Source organism: Stigmatopora argus, chromosome 7 (genome assembly GCF_051989625.1).
Source record: "Stigmatopora argus isolate UIUO_Sarg chromosome 7, RoL_Sarg_1.0, whole genome shotgun sequence".
NCBI lineage: Eukaryota > Metazoa > Chordata > Actinopteri > Syngnathiformes > Syngnathidae > Stigmatopora > Stigmatopora argus.
Genome location: NC_135393.1, coordinates 5,644,714 through 5,666,030, shown reverse-complemented (window position 1 = coordinate 5,666,030; position 21,317 = coordinate 5,644,714). Strand labels below are relative to the sequence as shown.

The window sequence follows — 21,317 nt, the reverse complement described above, 5'->3', positions numbered from 1 at the left end:
GTTTGGTGACCCACTTCAAGCAGAAATTGAATTAAAGTATACTATTTAAATAAAAGTGCATTCTTTTGTTGATTGTTTCACCCCCGCCAGCACCACCCCCTGGAGCTGTGTTTTGGCATCTCAGCGGAGGAAAACAAGTCCTGGTTCCTCTGAGGACAAAATAGCCTTATGCTTGTGTGTTAAGCACATTCATAGTCCAAGCCACCTGATTTGCAGATACCGAGTCCTGAGCCCAATACATCGGTACAGTGTGAATGAACAAAAAAAATGCTAAAAAATATAAAATATTTTCACACTCCAGAGATTATTACTCTTGCACAATGCTATCTAATTCTAATCATTCGCTTCTTGCGAGAGTTTCCAGAATGTTTGCCTTGAGACGTTGATTACTTCTGATTCCGCGCCTCCTTCCTGTGCTGCAATGTTGTGTGGTATACAATATTGGTTTTGATTTCTTTTGGAAATATCTTTGTACAATATTGTGTATTCCGAAAATTTAAAAATAAAAACATATAAAACCTGATCTTTTTCGACCGGTTCTGATCTTCGCACCTGTAGTCTAAAACATTGGTGATCAATGACGGACTGCCCGATGGTGAAGTGGTTCTTCCGCCTGACTTTGGTGTGGGCAGTCTGGGTTCGATTCACACTCAGTGGTAGTGTGAGTGGTTGTCTGACTCTCTGTGTGCCCTACAACTGACTGGCAACCAGTCTAGGGTGTAGTCTGCCTCTCACCCGAAAACAGTTGGGTTAGGCTCCAGCAACCCCCGCAACCCTTTCGTGGATGGGCAGTATGGATGAATGAATTAATGAATAAATGATCAATAACTGACAACTAATGCTTTCAGTCCTCAGTTATTATATAACAATTCACATATAGACAGACCCCACACTATCATGCAGCAGACAAAATAGTTTCAAATGAAAAGCATTGTCACAGGTTTACACCAATGTGGTATAGAAAATTCAGAAAGGGTATAGGAAATACAAAAAGTGGAAGATACACTTGGGTAAAATGCAGCGAAATTAAAACCAAAACAAAGTTCCTTAATAATTAAATATACGTACATGTTTGCTGATGAATGTGGTTACATGCAAATCCGGAATATACTCTATATCAGGGGTGTCAGACTCGGGTTGGTTCGTGGGCCGCGTTAACGTTAACTCGATTTCATGTGGGCCGGACCATTTTAGATATAATATTTAGATATTTTTTTATAAATTGATTAATTACAGAAAGTCGGCACTCATGATTTACTTTCCCAGGCCCCACAAAATGATGCGGTGGGCCAGATTTGGCCCCCGGGCCGCCACTTTGACACATGTGCTCTATATGATTGAGAGGATAAATCCGTTTCTTAAATGATCAGGGTTTCCCCTTCCATAGATCAGATCCTGGCTTCTCCCAGCCGTCCCCCATGATGCTTTGAAGGTGGAAATCACCAAAATACTTCAGGGCATGGCTAAAAGAAAACGAGAAGATAACATCTCATGCATAATGTATACATAAACTGTTACTGATTTTGGTGTGTAAATAGAGTAAGTTTTGTCTGAAATGCTGGATTTCACATCAATTTGTAAAAGTTTTTGATGATGGTAAATGCTTTGCAGCAAATTAAGAATGTAGTTCATTGCTAAAAAAAATAAACATGGTATTCTCATTATTCATATTATGGTGCTATAAATAGGCTGGAACAGTAGATGCTTTGTTATAAATGCATCATTGTTCAGTTGTATGGTCCTGCTGACATGCAACCCAAGTAAGCTTCAAATTTGATAGACTGATGGATAATTGTGCCATATGCTGATTTAGTGGAAAAATCTAATTGGTTTGTTGTCATAATTAGCTGTAAAAGAAAATAATTTTGTCATAGATTGTGGATACTTACAAGTTTGGCTTTTGTCCCTTGACAATCTCATTTTTGGGGATTGGGTAGAGTGCTTCGTATGTGCGCTTTTCCCCAGAGCCATGAATAGCATAAGAGTTCATCTTGTTTACATTGGGAGGAAAGTATATCCAAGGAAGTAGAGCCTCACCAGCCCATCTGTTGCCAGTGATTGTAGCATTAAAGACCATAGGCAGTTGTTGCTAGAACAGGTTACAGAAGAAATATTTTCAAACATAGCACAGCAATGTAATAACTCTTTAAGTAGCATTTGGTCACTTTCATTACATTTGCCTACCTGGAATGGTTGGCGAACCCCAGAGAGAAGTAATATTAAGTGCTGACCATGTCTGACGTGAAGTCACAGAAAAAGATGAAGAAATCAGAATTTTTTTAACATTTTTTAGTACATGTCCATGGCTGTGTCAAATATGATTGAAATACCCCTAAAATTTTACTTACGGGCAAACCTCCACCTCTAAGTAATTGTCTGTGGTACTATCAAGAAAGAAGGACTCCACAACTAATAGGATAGATGAAAAATATTAAAAAAAAACAAAATTATTAACATTTATAATACAAGATTACCGCATATTTTGACATTGCATTTGTTCCTTGGTATGCAAATTGAATTGCAAACAAATACATATACTTTAGACTGAACTCTTGCCCACCTTCATAATCCCAGAGCCCAGGGAAAGGCTGTCTAGGTTGTCCTGTTGGGGCTTCTGGGTCATTGAAGAATGGAGCGGAAACCCTCATTTTTAGCCCTTCAACACCAGGAGACAGGATGATCCTAATAGGGTCATGATTCACAGGACTGCTGTCCCAAGTGTATAGGATCTCATATTCAGATTGCATATTCAAGATGAAAGTAGAATTGCATAAGAACCGTGAAATTCCATATGACTGGAAAAAAAACAAAGTAATTATAGACTTAAAGAGAATCACAACTCAGCATCATGCAAATGGCTGTCACAAAATGTCTTATCCATGGTGTTTACAAGTAGGCTTGCCAACACCCTGAAATAAAAAATGGGTGACAACTTCGCCTGGTCCAATAACCATCACCCTTATTCATTTTTTTGTATGTTTATTTTTATTTTTTGTAAGTTGATTTTTTTTATGAATTATTTGAATCAAACCTGATTCAGTTGCATATTCGAGTCTTCTGAGCACAGGGTAAAAACAAGAGAATGAATGAATGTATTTAAATTTAAAGAAAACTACTAGAATAAAATACCTTTCCTGCATAATATAAGACTGTTTAACATGCCCCAGGTCTTTCCTTGTATAATTCTTCTTAGGAAAATTTCATCTATATGAATTGTTATAATTACCCATTAACCTATTAAATTACTATAATAGGCCAATAAACACACAAAAATATGTACTATTTCAGTCACAGTGAGTGCCCTCTAATGTCTAATGGACACTCATGCACAGACAAAATAAATTATTTATTCATTCATTCAATTTCCAAACCAGTTATCCTCACAAGAGTCGAGGGGGTGCTGGAGTCTAGCCCAGCTAACCATGGGCAGTAGGCGGGGGACACCCTTAAATCGTGGACCTGGATTCGAACCCAGGACCCCAGAGCTGTGAGGCCGACGCACTAAACACGCTCTCCACCGGGCCACTGTTTTTTTTTTTTTTTTACTTTAATTGCTTAATAAGGGGAATTACAATCATTAAAAGGGGGAGCAATTGTGCGAGGTTGACAGGTATGCTATGTGAAATATGTATTTCTTTTTTCACAAGTTCCTTTTTAAAAATATTTTCGACCATTGCGAAGAGCGGGATTTCGACTTGTTGTTGTCTGTCATACTCGTATGGTCATTGGTCACAAAGCAGGAGAGGCGGGGAAAATCTTTGCCTATTATTGTTCTTAAAAAGCCTCCAACCACCACGTGTTCTTCTTTCTACAAATCGGTAGTATTTTTGAGTTTCATGATAATAGTATACTTTAAATTCATAATGGGAGGCATACTTTCGTTTCTAATTACGTTTTTCAAGGGACAGTTGACAACCCTATTTACAAGAGATTAATTATGCATCGCTAGTTGCTGTCTTGACCACATAATCATGTTAGATCCTCGCTTTTAATCCGTTTACGCAATGTGCAGCCATATCAGATTAATATCCAACGGAGATGTGTTCGTCCATATTTTATTGACGCATAAACAAAGGTCAGAGGACTACCCGACGTATAGTTTCAGAACTGTCCTGCTGTTACTTTTGGGAAATTAAAGTGACATCACTTCCTAATGGTCATAATATAAAGTTCCCAAAATATATACCCGTATGTATTTTTTAATTGTATTAACATAGTTGCTCAAGAGTGTAAACTGCAGCAGTCGACATACCTCCGTACTACTTCCTTCTTCCACGGTGCGGAACCATTGTTGTTCGATTATGTACACCCCGGACCAATCGGACTGGACAGCATAACTGTCATTGGCTCCTGTTGTTTGGCTTCAAAACGGACGGCGCAACTCAATTAAAGAGCTCAGTGTAGCCGTACTTATTTTTTAAAATCATTTCAGAGAGCCAAAATATATTAAAACAATCCCTTCGTCTTTAATCAATGATTGTATTGGTTATTTTTAACATCTGAAACAGTGTTAGCGGACAAATTAGCTTGCTTCCTGTTTGCATCGGCTGTCATTTTTCACTCCTAAACTGTAATAATATTAATACAGCTAATGCGCGGCATACTTATTTGGTACGTGAACAATGCTTATGTTTTTTTCTAGGTTAGATCGAACCTAATTTTATGCTTTCTAGATTGCACCAGCAACATGGAAAGGGACGTCGAATATCTGCGTGATCAAGGTAGGGGAACTAGAAATAAGTAAAATGCTGGCACTTGTTTATGGCCAAGATGGTCCGTCATGCATACAAGTGGGTTTGGGAGCTTGTACAGAAGATTTTCCATATAATTTCTTCTTCATAACAATACCATATCTCAATTATTACAATGAACCAGACATTTTCATCTTTTTCAGCATATATATACATATATATTGAATGAGAAATTCATCTGCACTTGCATATTTTTAGAAGAAAATTTTAAAATTGTTTGTTTTTCTCAGTTCATAGACTAAATTCTTCACTCAGCCAGTATCAGCATGGGGAGCATGTTCCATCTCAGGTACCGTATATGTCAACAGCTATTATATATGCTAGTTATAAGAGTGTTAATAAATGTTTTGTAGTGTGACTGTGTAATAGACTGCATGTATTTTTTTTAGATGGAAATGTGAGTATGGCGGCCCGGTGGGTCGAGTGGTTAGCACGTCATCCTCACAGCTTTGGGGTCCTGGGTTCAAATCCAGATGGGTCCATCTCTGTGGAATTTGCATGTTCTCCCCGGGCCTGCGTGGGTTTACTACGGGTACTCCAGTTTCCTCCCACATCCCAAAAACATGCTTAGTAGGCTGATTGGGCACTCTAAATTGCTCATGTGCGTGAATGGTCGTCTGTCTCCTCCTGCCCTGCAATCGGCTGGCCACCGAGTGTCCCCTTCCCTTGTGCTGAAGTCAGCTGGGATAGGCTCCAGCACCCCCCGTGAACCTAGTGAGAATAAAGCGGTTCAGAAAATGAATGAACAAAAAAAATGTGAGTACAGGAACTCATTGCTCTCTTAACTCTCTCTATTTTTCAGGTTGAAGAGGAAAAGACTGAGAACGCTGCTCCCTGGCTTTCCGATAAAGGGTATGACACAATATATTCACTTTAAGACACAGTTTGATAACAAAACACCATAACTATTTGTAAATTGAGTTATGTCATGATGTTTTTAATTTGCTGTTCTACAACTGCTAATATAAAACATTGCACCCTCCTTCCCACTTTGTATTACAGTATAACGGCCCCACTTATAGCTGAATATGACCGGCACATTGATAAAATGTCTCAGCAGCTGCAGAAATACGAGGTGAAAAATTATGATTAAATAATTTGCTAATCCTCCAAAAGTTTTTAGATCAGATTTCTCAATTCTGACTAAGTACTATGTGCATCAGGTTAATTGTTGTACCAGAAAATTTTACACTGACAAAGGTTGTTTATTTGTTCCATTTTTCGACCTTAACCTGCAATTATCATTTGTGTTTTTTAACCTGTTAACTGATTCCTCTTACTTAACTTATGACTGTTCTTACATTTTAAAAAAATGTTTTTGGACCACAAATATTCTTCTTTATTCAGCTTGATTGTGTTTGGTATCATACTTCCATTCATGTCTACAGGTGTCGATGGCAGATGTGAAGAAAAAGTTGGAGTCTGTCATTCTAGAAAATGAAAGGTATTCGAGTTTTGTTGTTCGTACATCTCATCTCATTTTCTGAACCCCTTTATTCGCATTAGGGTCGCGGGGGGCGCTGGAGCCAATCCCAGCTGTCTCCGGGCCAAAGGCGGGGGACACCCTGAATCGGTGGCCAGCCGATCGCAGGGCACAAGGAGACGGACAAACATGCACACTCACACCCATACATAGGGGAAATTTAGAGTGTTCATTCAGCCTACTATGCATGTTTTTCGGAATGTGGGAGGAAACCGGAGTACCTGGAGGAAACCCACACAGGCCCGGTGAGAACATGCAAACTCCACACAGGTGGACCGACCTGGACTTGAACCCAGGACCCCAGAGCTGTGAGGCCGACGCGCCTACCACTCGCTCCACCAGGCCGCCTTGTTCATTTATGTTTTTGAATATGTTCTTTTTTTAACCCAGCGTGCGTGGGTAAGTTTCGTCTAATCATTTTCATGCGCATATGTGTATACATTTTAAGGCTCCAACACGAACTGTATTTTATATTGTGCTTGAAGTGTAATGTTGTTATTTTTTTCCTTGCTGACAGGCTCCATGCAGAACTAAGAGAATCAGTTGAGAAGCAGCTTCAGTCAACGACAAAGACCTCCGAAGTGGAGTGCAGCACTATGGAGGAGGAAGCAGTTGTTAAAAACCTCCAAGAGCAGATAAAGCTATCAGAACAGGTCTCATTACTCCTTCATTTGACAAGCAGCTGATGCTTTCATGTTATTTATTTATTTTAAGGGAATTTGTATGTCTATAATTAATGTTAGATTTTAAGGAAGTGTTGGGGTTTCAGTTAATCTCTCATCTGATTTTCTGAACCACTTTATGATCATTAGGGATGTGGGGGGTGCTGGAGCCTATCCCAGCTGACTCCGGGCCAGTGGCGGGGACACCCTGGATCGGTGGCCAGCCAATCGCAGGGCACAAGGAGACAGACAACCATGCACACTCACACCTATACCTAGGGGCAATTTAGAGTGTCCAATCAGCCTACCATGCATGTTTTTGGAAACTCCACACAGTTGGACATGACCTGGATTTGAACCCATGACCACAGAGTTGTGAGGCAGACGCGCCCCACCGGGCGTTAACGTGTAAATTGTTAGTGGTTTTGTAACTATGTCTTACCTTTAGTAATCGAATTGCAGTACATCCTGTTTGACACTTCCTTTTTAAAACTTTTTAAGACAATCTTATCATGTAGGGGCATATGTCAAGGCATTACTGTATATTTATATATATATATATATTTTTGTGTGTGTGTGTGTGCGTGCGTGTGTGCGTGTGTGTGTATTTATATGTACTATGTATTTATATGTATTGGATTAGGAACGGATGCAAGCTATGGAATTGTGGCAGACAGCAACTCTAGAGCTTGATCACCTCCAGGATTTCTACCAGAAGAGCCTCACAGATGGACAGAATGCCAATGCCAAACAACAGCAGCTGAAGGTAGTTGTCATACAATTTTATTCACAGATAAATTAGCTGCTACTTTACTACTTGTGTTAAATGCCATGGTTTGGTCTGGCCATGCCTAATTAATAAGACAATGCGATAAACTAAATATCTTCTCGTAGGATCAGATTGTGGTTACGCAACAGCACGCACATCAGCTTCAAGTGACCAATCAGGAACTGCAATTGGTATGTACTGGATAAAATATGATCATATTTAAGATGCCTTTCTTTGGCCGGGTTCTAAACTTGTTTGTGGATTAAAATAATTATTAATTTAGTCACCTGCTCGTTGCTCATTTAGTTACAACATTAACAAATGTTTCATTTTATCACCTATTTGGGCAACCCCCCTGATTTTATAAATAAAAAAAAAAAATTGCTGGTATTGTTAAACATCTATCATTTTCCCCTTCAGATTAGCTATATCATTTGTTACACATGCCAGCTTGTCTAAATATAGATATACCTCTATTTAGTTACTCTGTAGTCAATCAGTTCCAGAAGTGGTTTTGTAACTTGGATTTTTCATAAGTAAATCAATATTTTATATTGAATTAGCATAATTCGTTCAACGATCTTTAATAATACCCCCTAAGCCCTTTAAAAATAATGAAAGTATACTAATTTTGCATGAAATTTGTATACTAATGGATGTGTGTATGGCAATAAAGAAACAAAAAAGATAAGAATTATTTATAAAGTCATTAAAATGAATAAGAAATGCAACAACATTTTACTATGTGGGTGAATTGCGAGTGCCAGCGGAGTAAACATACTGTGACATTGACAAAGAAGTCCAGGAGAAGCTTTGTCAGGTTTTAATCATTTATCGGGGAATTCCAAGAACACAACATGGCTACTGTCCGCCGTGGCGACGCCAACAACACTGAACCAAAAAAACAAAATGCCAGATTGCTGCGGGTAATTCATGAGAGTTTCTTTGCATGTTTGATAGTTCTTTCTTGTATGTACCTGTGCACACAAATAATATGCATGAAGGCATCTGGAGACCTGATTAAAGTCAAATATATATGAGAGTAACACTATATTCAACTAATGTATTTTTAATTAGAGGACAAAACTGGGTCTTTACGTTGTAAAGTAGAGTTGTTGTAAATTTATGATGGAACTCTCCTGAGTTTGTTTTGAGTTTTAGAATACTAGAACCATGCCAAAGAGGTGCAAAGATTGTGTCTTGTCACACACAGACCAATCAGCAGCTTTTAATGACGGTTACAGAGCAGACTACAGAGATGGAGGCGTTATCCAGCCAGCTCAGGTAACTTTTTTATTTATATATCAGTACAATATCTAAGCCAATTACTCAAGATCAGTGATGGGGCAGTAGCCAAAAAGATTGTAAATTGTTTTTGTTTTTTTAAATTTTATGATCATGATCATAGGACCTCCAACTGCAAGCTTGTTTATGGTCATGAGCCTGTATGGTTATGTATGTATGTATGGCAGTGGCGGGCCGTCAGGGCCTTCAAGGCCTTCTCTGCTGGCTTAAGAAATATCTGAGTCATATATTATATTTGGTCCATCAATACTTATTAGATAATTCCAAATTGTCTGTTAGCTTCCGTTCATTGCTTTTCCCCCAGGTTGCACTGCTTCCAGATGTGTGTTTTCATATTGAAGCATTTAACCAATCACATTTCAGCCATTATTTGTTGCCAGGGTCAGAAATCTGCCTCAAAGCCTTCACAATCAGTTCTGCGGGCTCTGCTGCATTAAACAAGCGTCGATAAGACTGTTGCTTTAACCAATCAGATTTCGAGTTGGCAACACCACAATGCATTGTCGCAGGCGTAGGGATACGTCATTGCCTTCTCGCAGGCGTAGGGATACGTCATCGCTTTCACCAACTATGATTGGCTAGTGAGAGAGTGGATTAGCCAGATCTACCAAACTGTATCTGGAGCGAGCTGCACAAGGAAATATATTGTTGTGTTGATTTAAAGCCATTTTCAAGACGGACTTTACAAGAAAAAAAAAGCTGGACATCATTAAGAAAGGTCGGACAACTCCAAAGCAAGCATGCCTGTCACAACCGAGACCGAACATTTTCAGCACTAAATCAAATAAAAACGTATACCAGAAATACGAAAGGACAGGCTCGACTTTCATCATTAGCTTTTATGGCGATAGAAAAGAAGGAAGAAAGAAAGGAGGTTGGATATTGTGTACAGTTAAAAATGATTTTTGGTGAGTAAAATATGGCTATATTCCTAAAAATTATTTCAAGTGTATGAGGTTATTATTGATAATTTTTATGTGTCACAGCTTTAGCTGCAGTAGAGGTTTTATAGCCATAAAATAGCTTTTGAGGGTTGAATTGAAGGCATCGCTAGAAAATGCACGGACCGCCGCTGATGTATGGTATGCTTGGTTTATTGGAGACATGTGATTATCATTGCTACTGGGGCCTCCTGGGGGGGGGGGGAAAGTTAAATCTTATATGTTGAATTTAGAGGAAAACTGTGAGTAGCTATAAATACAAATCTTATATGTTGAATTTAGAGGAAAACTGTGAGTAGCTATAAATACAAATCTTATATGTTGAATTTAGAGGAAAACTGTGAGTAGCTATAAATACAAATCTTATATGTTGAATTTAGAGGAAAACTGTGTGAGTAGCTATAAATACCAGAGTAACCAGTGTTTCTTCTTAGCAAATCTAAATTAACTAAATAAGTGCATCGTGGTAAATCTACTCTTAGGATTATTCTTATTTCTGAAAGTTACTAAAGTGATTAACAGTCAATGCAATGCCCTACTGCCCACTTCTTAAGAAATCCTCCGCAATTTTGTTGTGTTAAAAAAAGTTTATGAATACAGAGTCCACTAACATGTTGTACTATACCAATTGAGGGAATATTGAGAGCTTTCACGATTACCTGAAATGTGTTGCAGAATGACCAAAAGTGATCTGGGGACGGCCACCAACAAAGTGGAGGACATGAACAAACAGCTGAAGTTAGTGCAACACCAGCTAAAGAGACAGGTGGACAAATAAATGTTAATGCAAAGGATAACTTCTTGAGTGGAATTGCTGAAGCAATTTTTTAAATATGTTTAAACCTTGAATGCACTGAAAAGAAAATTCCTGACCGAATCAGAAAATAAGGAAGCCAAAGTTGGAAACTGTAAAAGCAAAATGAATTACACAATTTTCTTTTAAAAAAACGGCTATATAGATGTGACCAATGTTCCCTCTAAGATGCGTGCGTGCGCAATTGTGCACTACTCTCGTCTTCTCTGCGCACAGCAAATCATATGGAGCGCACAAAATAAAATCCCAATTTTTGTAAAAAAATATTTTAGCTGTGAGGCCGATGCGCGAACCACTCATCTGCCGGGCCGCCCATTCATAGATATTAATCATTACATTTTATTATTACTAAATCATTTATGTGTAGTAGACATACACCTGCTTATGGCAGGTGTGATACTGCTGTGTGCCCATAGCGAGCAATGATGATGTTGCTCACACCGGTACTCAGTGTGCTCAGGGAGGTTGTCTTTCTGCCCAGACAAACAAAAAATTAGAGGGAACATTGGTTGTGACCCTTCTGTTTTTTGTTTGTGATGCACTTGCATTTTTCTATCGCTCAACACAGAGACAAAAAGTGCTTTATAAAACAGAACCCAAAGCAGAACAGAATGTACATAAAGGTTTTACACCATTTTCTCTTTAAGGACTAAGAGTAAATCCTTCTAATCCAACAACAATCAAATTGTTTCTGAAACAATAGTCAAACATTTCAAATTTACTCTGTGTATATATAGAACATACACAATCCTAAACCTTTCTAAGATATTTGAAGCTGATGCATTAGACATAGATGGATTGAAATCATACTAAACCTGTAGATTAGGAATAGAATGTCACTTAGATTAATAAGTGAGTCCAAAAAAAATCACCCCTAAGTGCTATTTGAAAACGGATGAGCATTTTATAGTACACATTCAGACTGTTCTGTGAGAGGTCATTCTGGTGCATCCCTTTGCAACCAATATAAGAAGTATTCTGGCAGTGCCTGCAGTGATTTTCCAGTTTTTCCAAGAGGAAAAATAATTGTCTGAAATACTGTAGATCTCACCTTCAACTCTGATTTTATGTGGTGTTTAGGTGACTCAGCCCTCTTAATAGGTTACCTGGTGAGGCATTACCTTTACATAGTAGTCACCCCAGCAGGGTGACACGCCAGAGAGGACCATTGGCAGGCTGGACATGATTTATGGTCTCAGTAACACCTAAATAAAATGACCACTAAACTGCTTAGGCTGTTGTCTTGCAACACAACCCCAGATAAATGAAAAAATGTGGATAACTGGTGAACCTGCTGTTTAGACAAAGGACATGCTGTGTGTTTCAGAAGGAAGAGCTAAATGAGGCTCACAACCGAGAAGAAGAAGCCGAGAGACAAATTCATCAACTTCAGTCAACCATCACTCAGAAAGAGACAAGGCAATGACATGAACTTAAGCTTAATGTTACAGGCACAATGCAGTGACGCATTTTACAATTCATTTGTCAAATAATTTTTACTTCTATTTCTTGAATATAATAAATGTGGAGATTGGGAAGACATCAATTCACCATTTTTATTCCCTTCACCCATTCTGCTAGGCTAAAAACAACATCTCAGGAGGCCGATGATATCCGAGGATTGCAAACTATGTGGGAGCATATGTCAAGTAATTTTAAGGCCCGATGTATTACCTTGGAACAGGAGAAGTTTGACGCTCTGGACAAAGTTCGTGAGAGTGTGCAGATGGCTGAGGAAGCCGTGCTGCAGAAAAATGAGGTAACCGGCAGTCTTACTTTGCTATCACAATGGATGCATTTGTCTATGAACAAAGCTCTGAAAAACGTCTTGAAAACAGTCAGAATTTGCAAAGGTGCATATCAGGAGAATTTAATATAGAAAATTATTATTAGTGCATCTGACCAGCAGAACTCTGGAATATTTGTCCCCTCACACTCTGTGAAATATCTTAGAAACAAGAGTTCATGCCTATATTTCTATTTCTGCATATTATTTGTGCTAATTTTTTCTTACTGTGTGATGTAATTCCTGGCATTTTCTGATTTTAATTATACAAGGTACAGAAAATAATGTTTATTTGCCATTATAAGCATTTGATATAAATAGTTTCAACAGTGTACTGGGCATATTCTGAGCACTCTTAAAATCAATGTTATGTGCTTGCTTTCTATAGGCTCTATTAAGAGAAAAGCAGATGATAGAAGAACTTGAGAAGACAAAGAAGGTCATTCCACAGCTAATTGAGGATGCTGCTTTGCGCACCAGAAAAGGGGTAAAGGGTATTTATTATTGCTTTCTGAAGCAAAAGGAATTTAGGATTATTTCTATCAAGGCTAACATAATGTAGTACTTGTAATATCTTTGTTGTGTTTTTCATCAGACACGGTCTGATTTATTCTCCATGTGAGCTCTTAATCCTAGTGCATTGTTGGATTTTAAAGTGCCACTTTCATGTTAGAAAGTCCATCATGGAATCAAAAAATGGATTTCACTGGGCCATAGCTCACAGATCTTTTGATCGTAAAATAAACCATAGAAGCCCCACCTGCAGTTTTAATCCCAATTTAGGACATCATTTGCCATGATGCATTTATGTTAAACAGGTGGATCTTATTCGCAAACAGTGCAATGTTGAACTTCGTCGTATGGCTGAGAAGGTGTCATTATTGCAACTGGTAAGAGTCTACCTCACAAACAGAAATGTTTCCAAATCACCAAAAATGAAATTTACTCTTCACCACTCTGTTTATCAACTCTGTCTTTTACTATCTTATTTTTGTGTGTGTTTTGCTTACTCCCCTTACATGTGTGCAGGAGTGTACAGACAAAGAATCTCAAAATGAGAGATTAAAGCGAGAAAGAAAAGCTTTAGAGGATGAGCTAGCAAAGGTGTGGTTACTCTGTAATTTAGGCTGTACCCAGTCAAATAATTATATAAGGGTTATTTTCTCATCTTCATGAAATATTACATTATCATTGTCAAGCATGAAGTAAATGGTTTGTGCTTTTCTTATCGTTTTTCATGATTAGATGGCTAAGGAGGGCAAAGCAGAACCAGATCTTGAGAAATTAGATGTTCTCCACCAGAGGTGTCTCAGTGCAGAAAGGATGAAAGATGAAATCAGCATCACCTTGCAAAATACCCAGAGCAAACTGAAAAAAATGGAAATGGGGTAAGTGGAATCCATTACGACTTTTCTTGATGACGTTTCCTCCCCATGCTCAGTTACTTCCTGTAATTTACAGTACAGTAGTCTGACTATCATTATCCAATTTCTCTCTGCCTCATTTTTGTCTTTAGCTACAACGAAGATTTGTGCCACAGTCAGGATGAAGTTAAGCGGCTCAAGGATTGTTTGGCTGTGGCAAGAGAGGACTGTGTTAAACTCAGTGATGAGCGGCTCCAGCTGCAACAAGAGAACTTTCAGATACGCAGGGAGATGGATGAACTGCGCAAAACTACCTTTCTTGTTCAAAAGAAAGCTAAACAACAGGTAAGGTTAACAAATATAACAGTCACACAAGCTACAAGAAGAAAGATTCCTATGATTTGAGATGAATAAATGAAAACTGTACCTAACCAGTCCTCATGCTTTTCTTAGGTGTCACAGATGGAACAAGAGTACAGCCTAAAGGAAAAGACCCTTAATGCACAGATGACTGACCTAGAGGAGAGTAGTCGCAACTCAAGTGCTGACCTGATGCGTCTTCTGACTGCACAGAAAAAAAGTATTCAGCGATGGAAAGATGAAGCAAAGAACATGGCTCAAGCCTTTGAAAATAAGACAAAAAATCTGAAGTAAGACCTGATAAACTATTTATTGAAATAATACTAGATCTGTTGTGAAATATTTCCACTGAAAATCACCTTCATCAAAAACCCTACTGGTAATATTGACTGTATATTCTATTGTAAAACTGCATAAGTAATTCTCAAAGTGGTTCGCAGACAGAAAATAACTTCATTAACTCTTTTTCACTAAGCCAGCTGTTTTTGTCTTTTTCTTTTATCTTTCAGGGCAGAACTCATTCAACATAAGAAGCAGTCACATGCGTTAGAACTACAGTTCAAAAATAACTTAAAAACTATTGAAGAGGTGTGTGAAACACAACAAGTATAAGTATATGTGCCAAAAGTGTCACATCCACATGAAACACATTTTAAACATGCAATTGAGACGTCTGAGTGTTTATCTATGTGCGTGCACCTGAGTTGATTCTTTAGCCTAGTATATGTGTACCAAAACACGTTCGTAAAAGTCAAAACAGATGCGGACCTTAAGGCCGAGCTTGTACTTTTTTTGCAGGCAAATGTATCGTAATAAAATGAAATTAAAACCCGGACAAGATACAATCAATAAAATGAAAGAATCTTATTTCGGACAGTGGATTGTTGCAAAAATAGTGTCACAATAATTACATGATCGTCTCCATTTAGATTAATTATGTGTTCTGTCTGTGCAGTATGAGAGACAGCTAGCTGAGTCTCAAGAGAAAGCCAGTCGTCTCCAACGACGTCTGACTGATGTTGAGCAACGCGCAGCTACTGCTTCACAACAGGTACAACTAATGTTTATTGCATGATTGACTTTATTTCTAATAGTACATGTGCCCTTATATTTGTTTTTGTATTTTCTTGCAGCAACATATAAGATACCATGTTTTAAATGATAAAAACGTGGGTGTGTGTAAAAGTAATGTAATTTTTCTGTTTCCCCCCACAGTTTACCTTAATGGCATCCAAGCAAAGAAAAAGTCATTTTTCTGATACAAAGAATGAATACACTAATCCCTCGAATATCGCAAATAATGTAGACCAGACATGGCCGCGATAATCGAAAAACTGTGAAGTAGGATCACCCTTATTATTACTACCATATTACAGTCATACCTCGACTTAGGAATGTCTCAAGGTACAAATTTTTCAGGTTAAGAATTTTTTTATATGCAAATGAGTGACTCAAGATACGAAAAGTCCCCCTAAAAGTAAATGCATTTCCTTATCCGTTATTTTATTTTGAAAATATTGTTGCGGACGCATTGGTTCTAACTTTAGAGACCTCGCTACCCTCTACTGGGCTCTCAGTCTATCTCATAATGACAATAAAAGCATTCAATTAAATTGGCTGTCTCCCAACTCCCAGCTCTCTTACATGCCTGTCCACCTCAGCTAAATGTTCCCCTTATTAATGATTGCAATTCCCCTTATTAAGCGATTTAAAAACCATACAGATGCAACGTGGCGCATATTTTCACACACACACACACACACACACACACACACACACACAGGGCACACGTAAAAGTCTAAAAATGTATGAAGTACTCCAAAGAGGACAGCTTTCGGCCCTGGTAGAACGGGCTCTTCCCGCCATCTGGCGGACAAACACAAGTATTACGTCTCCCAATATAACGGCCGCAGAGGGGAACTACTTTCAGTGGCGCTGGGAACATTTTCACATGGATTTTATACCATTATATTCATTTTAAGACATTAATAAATCATTTTCTTATAATTTTCTCTAATTTTTGTGTGTTTATTACATCTTTCATACAAAATTGGGACCATTTGAACAATTTTAAAGGGTTTAGTTGGCAGTTGTGTGAGGACCGTGGAATGAATTAGAGAATTTACATATAAAGTACACCTTTACTTGTGAAATTTTCAAGTTACGAAAAAAGTTCTGGAACCAATTAATTTACGTAAGTAGAGGTACGACTGTACATGTTTTTGCACCTTTTCAGAAATACAAGTACACTAGTACAATTATCAAGAAATGTATTTATTAAATATTACAGCTATTAGCTTATGAAAAGACTAATGTATTAACATCTAAATATAATCTATATATTTAAAAAAAATGTAAATATTTTAAGTATTGTAGTGACAGTGAAAATACTTCCTCTCCGCTTAATTTAAATGAAAAAAAAAACACAGGTTATTGGGAGCTTTAGTCCAAGTCATTTTCATCAGATTCGAGAGGCATTGGATGGATCATTGATCATCGTAGGGGAGCTTTCCAGGAGAAGCATTCGCGAGAGGTTTTCGGCGCACAAGGAAGATGTTGATGGGGAGTTTCTTTTTTGGTACAAATATGCTTTTGTCTAGGACAGGGTTCGGGAACCTTTTTGATGGAGAGAGCCATAAACAATTCATATCTTTTTAAATGTTAATCTTTGAGAGCCATGCTCCGAATTTAAAAGTCGACATACATGAAAATGTGTGCCTTTTTTAGTCACGTCACCACTTTTAAAGTACAAAAAGTCTCTGAATTCTTTTGACGACATTGTTCCGTTGTTGCTAATCAATGAGTATCAATGAGAATATCCATGCATAAGAGTGTAATGAAAAAAATACTATGATTATAAGGCGCTGTAGGTAGTGTCAACGCCATAATACCAACATAAAGATCCCATTCCTGTGGTTTCTCACCAGCAGTTTCCATAGTTTACCTCACAGAGCCATATGCACCCATCAAAAGAGCCATATGTGGCTCCCGAGCCATAGGTTCCCTACCCCTGGTCTAGGACATGAAACTGTCAAGATGATTGCCATATTCCATGGCCATGATCATGTTGTCATCAATCTCTGGGACACTTTTCTTCAAACTGTGAGCCATATTGAAATGTTCTTGCCAATTTCTCAAAGTACGAAGAGCATGTTCTTCATCTTTATTGCCATCATTGTTTTAAGTGAAATTAAACTTCCACTCCACGCAGTCTAGCCGTCAATTACCCATCCAGGGAGCTCTATTTTCAGATGAGAGGAACGACATCAGCCCGCTGACCAGACTTAAATGGAAATTGAACTTCAACATTGGTGCTCTGCGGCGTCTAGCTATCTGCGCTGCCCAACGGACTATTTTCGGACAAGGTCGATAGTGTCTGCCGATGTACTGTAATTCATTCATCTTCCATACCGCCCATCCTCGAAAGGGTTGTGGTGGGTGCTGGAGCCTAACCCAGCTGCCACGAAGCGGCCTTGTACAGTAATGTAAATGTAAAATAAGTTGCAACATATTAATAAGTGATGGGCTCTTTATTACTTTGTGTATGTGAGTTTATGTTTTCATAAATGTACCCATTAAAAAATAGATACAATGAACACATTTCCATTTCCATGGAAACATACCTTAAATCGATCTGTTTCTTTTGTGTGTGATTTTATTATTATTATTACTATTGTAGATTTGATCATCCTTGACAAATGAGTTAAAGATATATTTGTCTCCCTTTTTATCTCTTATTTCTGTCAGTGATTATGATGGTGTGACACATTTGTGCAGTCTTTTTACAAACAAATCGCACTAATTTCTGGGTAGTGTCGTCCCTGTAATTTGGGGTAGATGGAAACAATCTTAAATTATTGAAATGTACCTTTTTGCGCTGGTATTTTCTATTAAACATTTTTTTTTCGATTTTCAACTTTTAATCAACTCAACCTCTGCTTCTTTCAAAGTCATGTATGGCGTTACTGCCGACTATGTATAGTAGTAGTACGTAGTATAAACTGTTTGCAATGCATGTTGGGAAAACCTTAGGTTGCTTAGAGACCCTAAATATGGGCTGCTGGCGCAATGCTGACGCGATACTAGACTAAAATACGTATTCTGGAACGTATATATAAAGGTAGGCTAGTCTTAATATACTGTGTTTCATGATCACAGCAATATAAATTTAAACGATTAAATAGAATGGTGGTCACAGATTTAAATGTTAGCTTTTCCTATTTTTTTTAGATCAGAATGTTTAAATTATTTTAAATTCAAATTAAACGACGGCCTTCATAAAATTGTTATTCAGACAACTATGGTGAAGGGTTCAATAAATAGGCAAGCATGTTGCCATGACAACAAATCATACGATTATATAGTAGAGTAAGTGCAATACTGTATTCTGCGTGACCATGGTTACATCGGTAGCGTCACCATTCTATAGAAACCCTTTCACTAATTTTACAGCGTTATACATAAATTGACAGTATTATTTACGGCTACCGTCCACTCAATGAACGAAAAAAGTTAAACGTGTTTCAAAAGTATACATCCAGACAAGTTGAGATGCACGCCCTCTATAGATGGTGAATCGGTACTGACAGGTTAATACTTAGCATTCAACTAATTATTTCAACAACAACAAAATACTTTGGATATAGCAAATTTCGACGCCTCAAATGCAGGCATAAGCAAGAAATAGGTCGTCAAAGCTAAACCAGCAACAAATGTCGGACGCTTCCACTCGCCACGCTCCGCGTAACTATCTTTTATTTAGTTTATCGGCGCGTTTCCGCACGTGTAACACATTCCATGACTGATGTCATTCATATTTCCATCTCTTACGAAGTTTATGAACAACGTGTCACATTAATGGCCGTTTTTGCAAATTGACTCGCGACGGGATGGAATAAGAAATTGATTAACAGGACGTAATAGTGAGTTATAGTAATGCCACCCTGCAGTCTTTTGGACATTGAGAGAGAACATTTTTACCTGCAATGGCATCTACCTCTTCTGGACATAGCGAGGAGGAGGATTTCATGGGTAAAAAAGATAATATAACATAACAGTATACTTTTGCACTGACGGGGTCCTGTATTGGGTGCCTGCACATGTGCAGATACTAAATAATAAGATATAATTCAAGAGACATATTTCCAATGTGATTTGCAACTTTTGTTTACAGAATGGAAGTTACTGGTGTTCAATTACCCCTGCTATGTTAACTCTTAGCAGGATAATTTGCATACTGCTCAATTAATGTGATGCAAACATAAAAGATTATCCTTGTATGTTACTGCTTTTTATGTAGTAATCATTGCAGAGAGTGCATGGGTTCTTGATGATATTTTGATTGATGCAGACATGTCTTTATTTGTGAGCTTTAACATGACCATTAAGAGGATTCCAGTATTTTCCAATTCTGACACTATACAAATAATATATAATTTTAATCTGACAACTAATTTCAGAGCTCGAGCACCCACAGCCGAAAACCTCCAGCATGTTACCGCCACTCCATGATAAAGGCACACAGGTAAGACCAAAGATTGATAGAAGAGGTGGTACAGAAACAAGATATACATATGAAAAATTGAAAAGTAACTGATTGGGTTTTTTTCAGTTTGATCATTTGCAATGTGGATTACCACTCAGTAGCGGTGCAATTGTGAGAGCGACTGGTTGTCTGTCTCTGTTTGCACTCTACGACTGACTGGCGACCAGTTTGGGGTGTAGTCCGCCTTTAGCTCAAAATCAGCTGGGATGGGCTCCAGCAACCCACAACCCTGGCAGGATGAGCACTGAGTGGAGTTTACATGGTCTCCCCCGTGTGGGTTTTCTCTGGGTACTCCGGTCTCCTCCTACATCCCCGAAACATGCAGGGTAGGCTGATTGAACACTCTAAATCAGCGGTCCCCAACCTTTTTCTCACCGCAGAACGGTAAAGCTCTTCCTATCTTTTTGCGGGCTGTTGTGTGGGGAGGCTGACAACTTAAGACAGAAGTGTGGAGAAGGGGGGGACTTAAGACAGAAGTGTGGATGAGTATCTTCTACTGACGACGTCCACGACAGCAAAAAAAGCAAGTCCCAAGCATATAGCAATAGCATTTATTTATTATTATAACAACTTTCTCATTTCAAGTAGAGCAAGATTGAAAATACTAATATTTATTTCTCTGACAAACTGCCACCAGGTGGCTCGCAGACCGTAACCAGTCCCCGGCCCGGCGGTTGGGGACCCGTTCTCTAAATTGCCCCTAGCTAAGAGTGTGAGCTTGAGCATGAATGGTTTTCCGTCTCCTTGTGCCCTGCGATTGGATGGTCACCAATTAAGGGTGTCTGGTACCTGGTGCCTGTAGTTAACTGGAATAAGCACCACCAGCCCTCACAACCCTTGTAAGGCTGAAAGTTTTGGAAAATGACTAAATGAATGCCTGCTGATGATTTCTCTTTACTTGATATAGTCTCTGCTGAAGAGACGAGTGAAACGGAAATTTCCAAGTGAGGACCACCTAAGATCACAAGAAAGAAGATACTTCCCTGGGTGGCATTCTCGGGAGCCTTCATCTCAAGAAAAAGAGCCACCACTGAGACGCAGCGTTCCATCAGTTGTAAAACTGCCTCCATTGCAACCTAGCACCAAGGTCAGTGATACTCATGACCCATTTGACTGTGAAGTGATAATCACACATCCCCTACATTTTTTTTTCATTTCAATTTCTGAACTGCTTATCCTCGCAAGGGTTGCAGTGGGTGCTGGAGCCTAAACTAGCTGAATTCGGGCCAGAGGCAGGGTACAACCTGAATCTGTAGTTAGCCGATCGCAGGGCACGGGGAGACGGACCACCATTCACACTCACACACATACCTGGGAGCAATTTAGAGTGTCCAACCCGCCTGCCATGCATGTTTTTGGAATGTGGGAGGAAACCAGAGTACCCAGAGAGAACCCACAAAGGCCCAGGATAAACATGCAAACTCCACACAGGAGGAAAGACCTGGATTTGAACCCAGGACCCCAGAACTGTGAGGCCGACGCGCTAACCACACAATCACTGGGCTGCTAATATTAAAACCAAAAAGTACAATTCACA

General features: G+C 38.6%; 3 protein-coding genes across 4 annotated transcripts in view; 2 read left to right on the top strand and 1 right to left on the bottom strand.

The window, feature by feature from the left end:
* Positions 1-839: 839 nt before the first annotated feature.
* On the bottom strand, positions 840-4,298 carry c7h4orf33 (chromosome 7 C4orf33 homolog). Its single transcript, XM_077604390.1, has 6 exons — positions 4,253-4,298; positions 2,561-2,795; positions 2,349-2,409; positions 2,185-2,236; positions 1,890-2,089; positions 840-1,463 (listed from the first exon to the last, which is right to left on the bottom strand). Exons 2-6 carry the CDS (start codon positions 2,745-2,747, stop codon positions 1,367-1,369), a joined length of 597 nt encoding a protein of 198 aa, XP_077460516.1. The 5' UTR covers positions 2,748-2,795; positions 4,253-4,298; the 3' UTR covers positions 840-1,366.
* Positions 4,299-4,310: 12 nt separating this feature from the next.
* LOC144076973 (sodium channel and clathrin linker 1-like) lies at positions 4,311-16,252 on the top strand. 2 transcript variants are annotated; one of them, XM_077604386.1, is made up of 22 exons: positions 4,311-4,611; positions 4,674-4,721; positions 4,982-5,040; positions 5,554-5,603; positions 5,754-5,826; positions 6,140-6,195; positions 6,752-6,887; positions 7,540-7,662; positions 7,791-7,856; positions 8,879-8,949; positions 10,587-10,677; positions 12,053-12,144; positions 12,307-12,484; positions 12,900-12,998; positions 13,330-13,401; positions 13,541-13,615; positions 13,757-13,899; positions 14,028-14,220; positions 14,329-14,525; positions 14,745-14,823; positions 15,191-15,286; positions 15,451-16,252. In XM_077604386.1, exons 2-22 carry the CDS (start codon positions 4,688-4,690, stop codon positions 15,559-15,561), a joined length of 2,094 nt encoding a protein of 697 aa, XP_077460512.1. In that variant the 5' UTR covers positions 4,311-4,611; positions 4,674-4,687; the 3' UTR covers positions 15,562-16,252. The 2 variants fall into 2 exon arrangements, with proteins under 2 accessions (XP_077460512.1, XP_077460513.1); XM_077604387.1 differs by lacking the exon at positions 4,311-4,611 and having other exon boundaries at positions 4,655-4,721.
* A 2,610-nt stretch (positions 16,253-18,862) lies between these two features.
* dnah6 (dynein, axonemal, heavy chain 6) overlaps positions 18,863-21,317 on the top strand; it is a 46,136-nt gene continuing 43,681 nt past the window's right edge. The window contains exons 1-3 of the mRNA XM_077604994.1: positions 18,863-19,266; positions 19,695-19,759; positions 20,688-20,867. Coding sequence (XP_077461120.1) covers positions 19,221-19,266; positions 19,695-19,759; positions 20,688-20,867 — 291 coding nt within the window. The 5' untranslated portion in view covers positions 18,863-19,220. The remainder of the gene's footprint in view (positions 19,267-19,694; positions 19,760-20,687; positions 20,868-21,317) is intronic.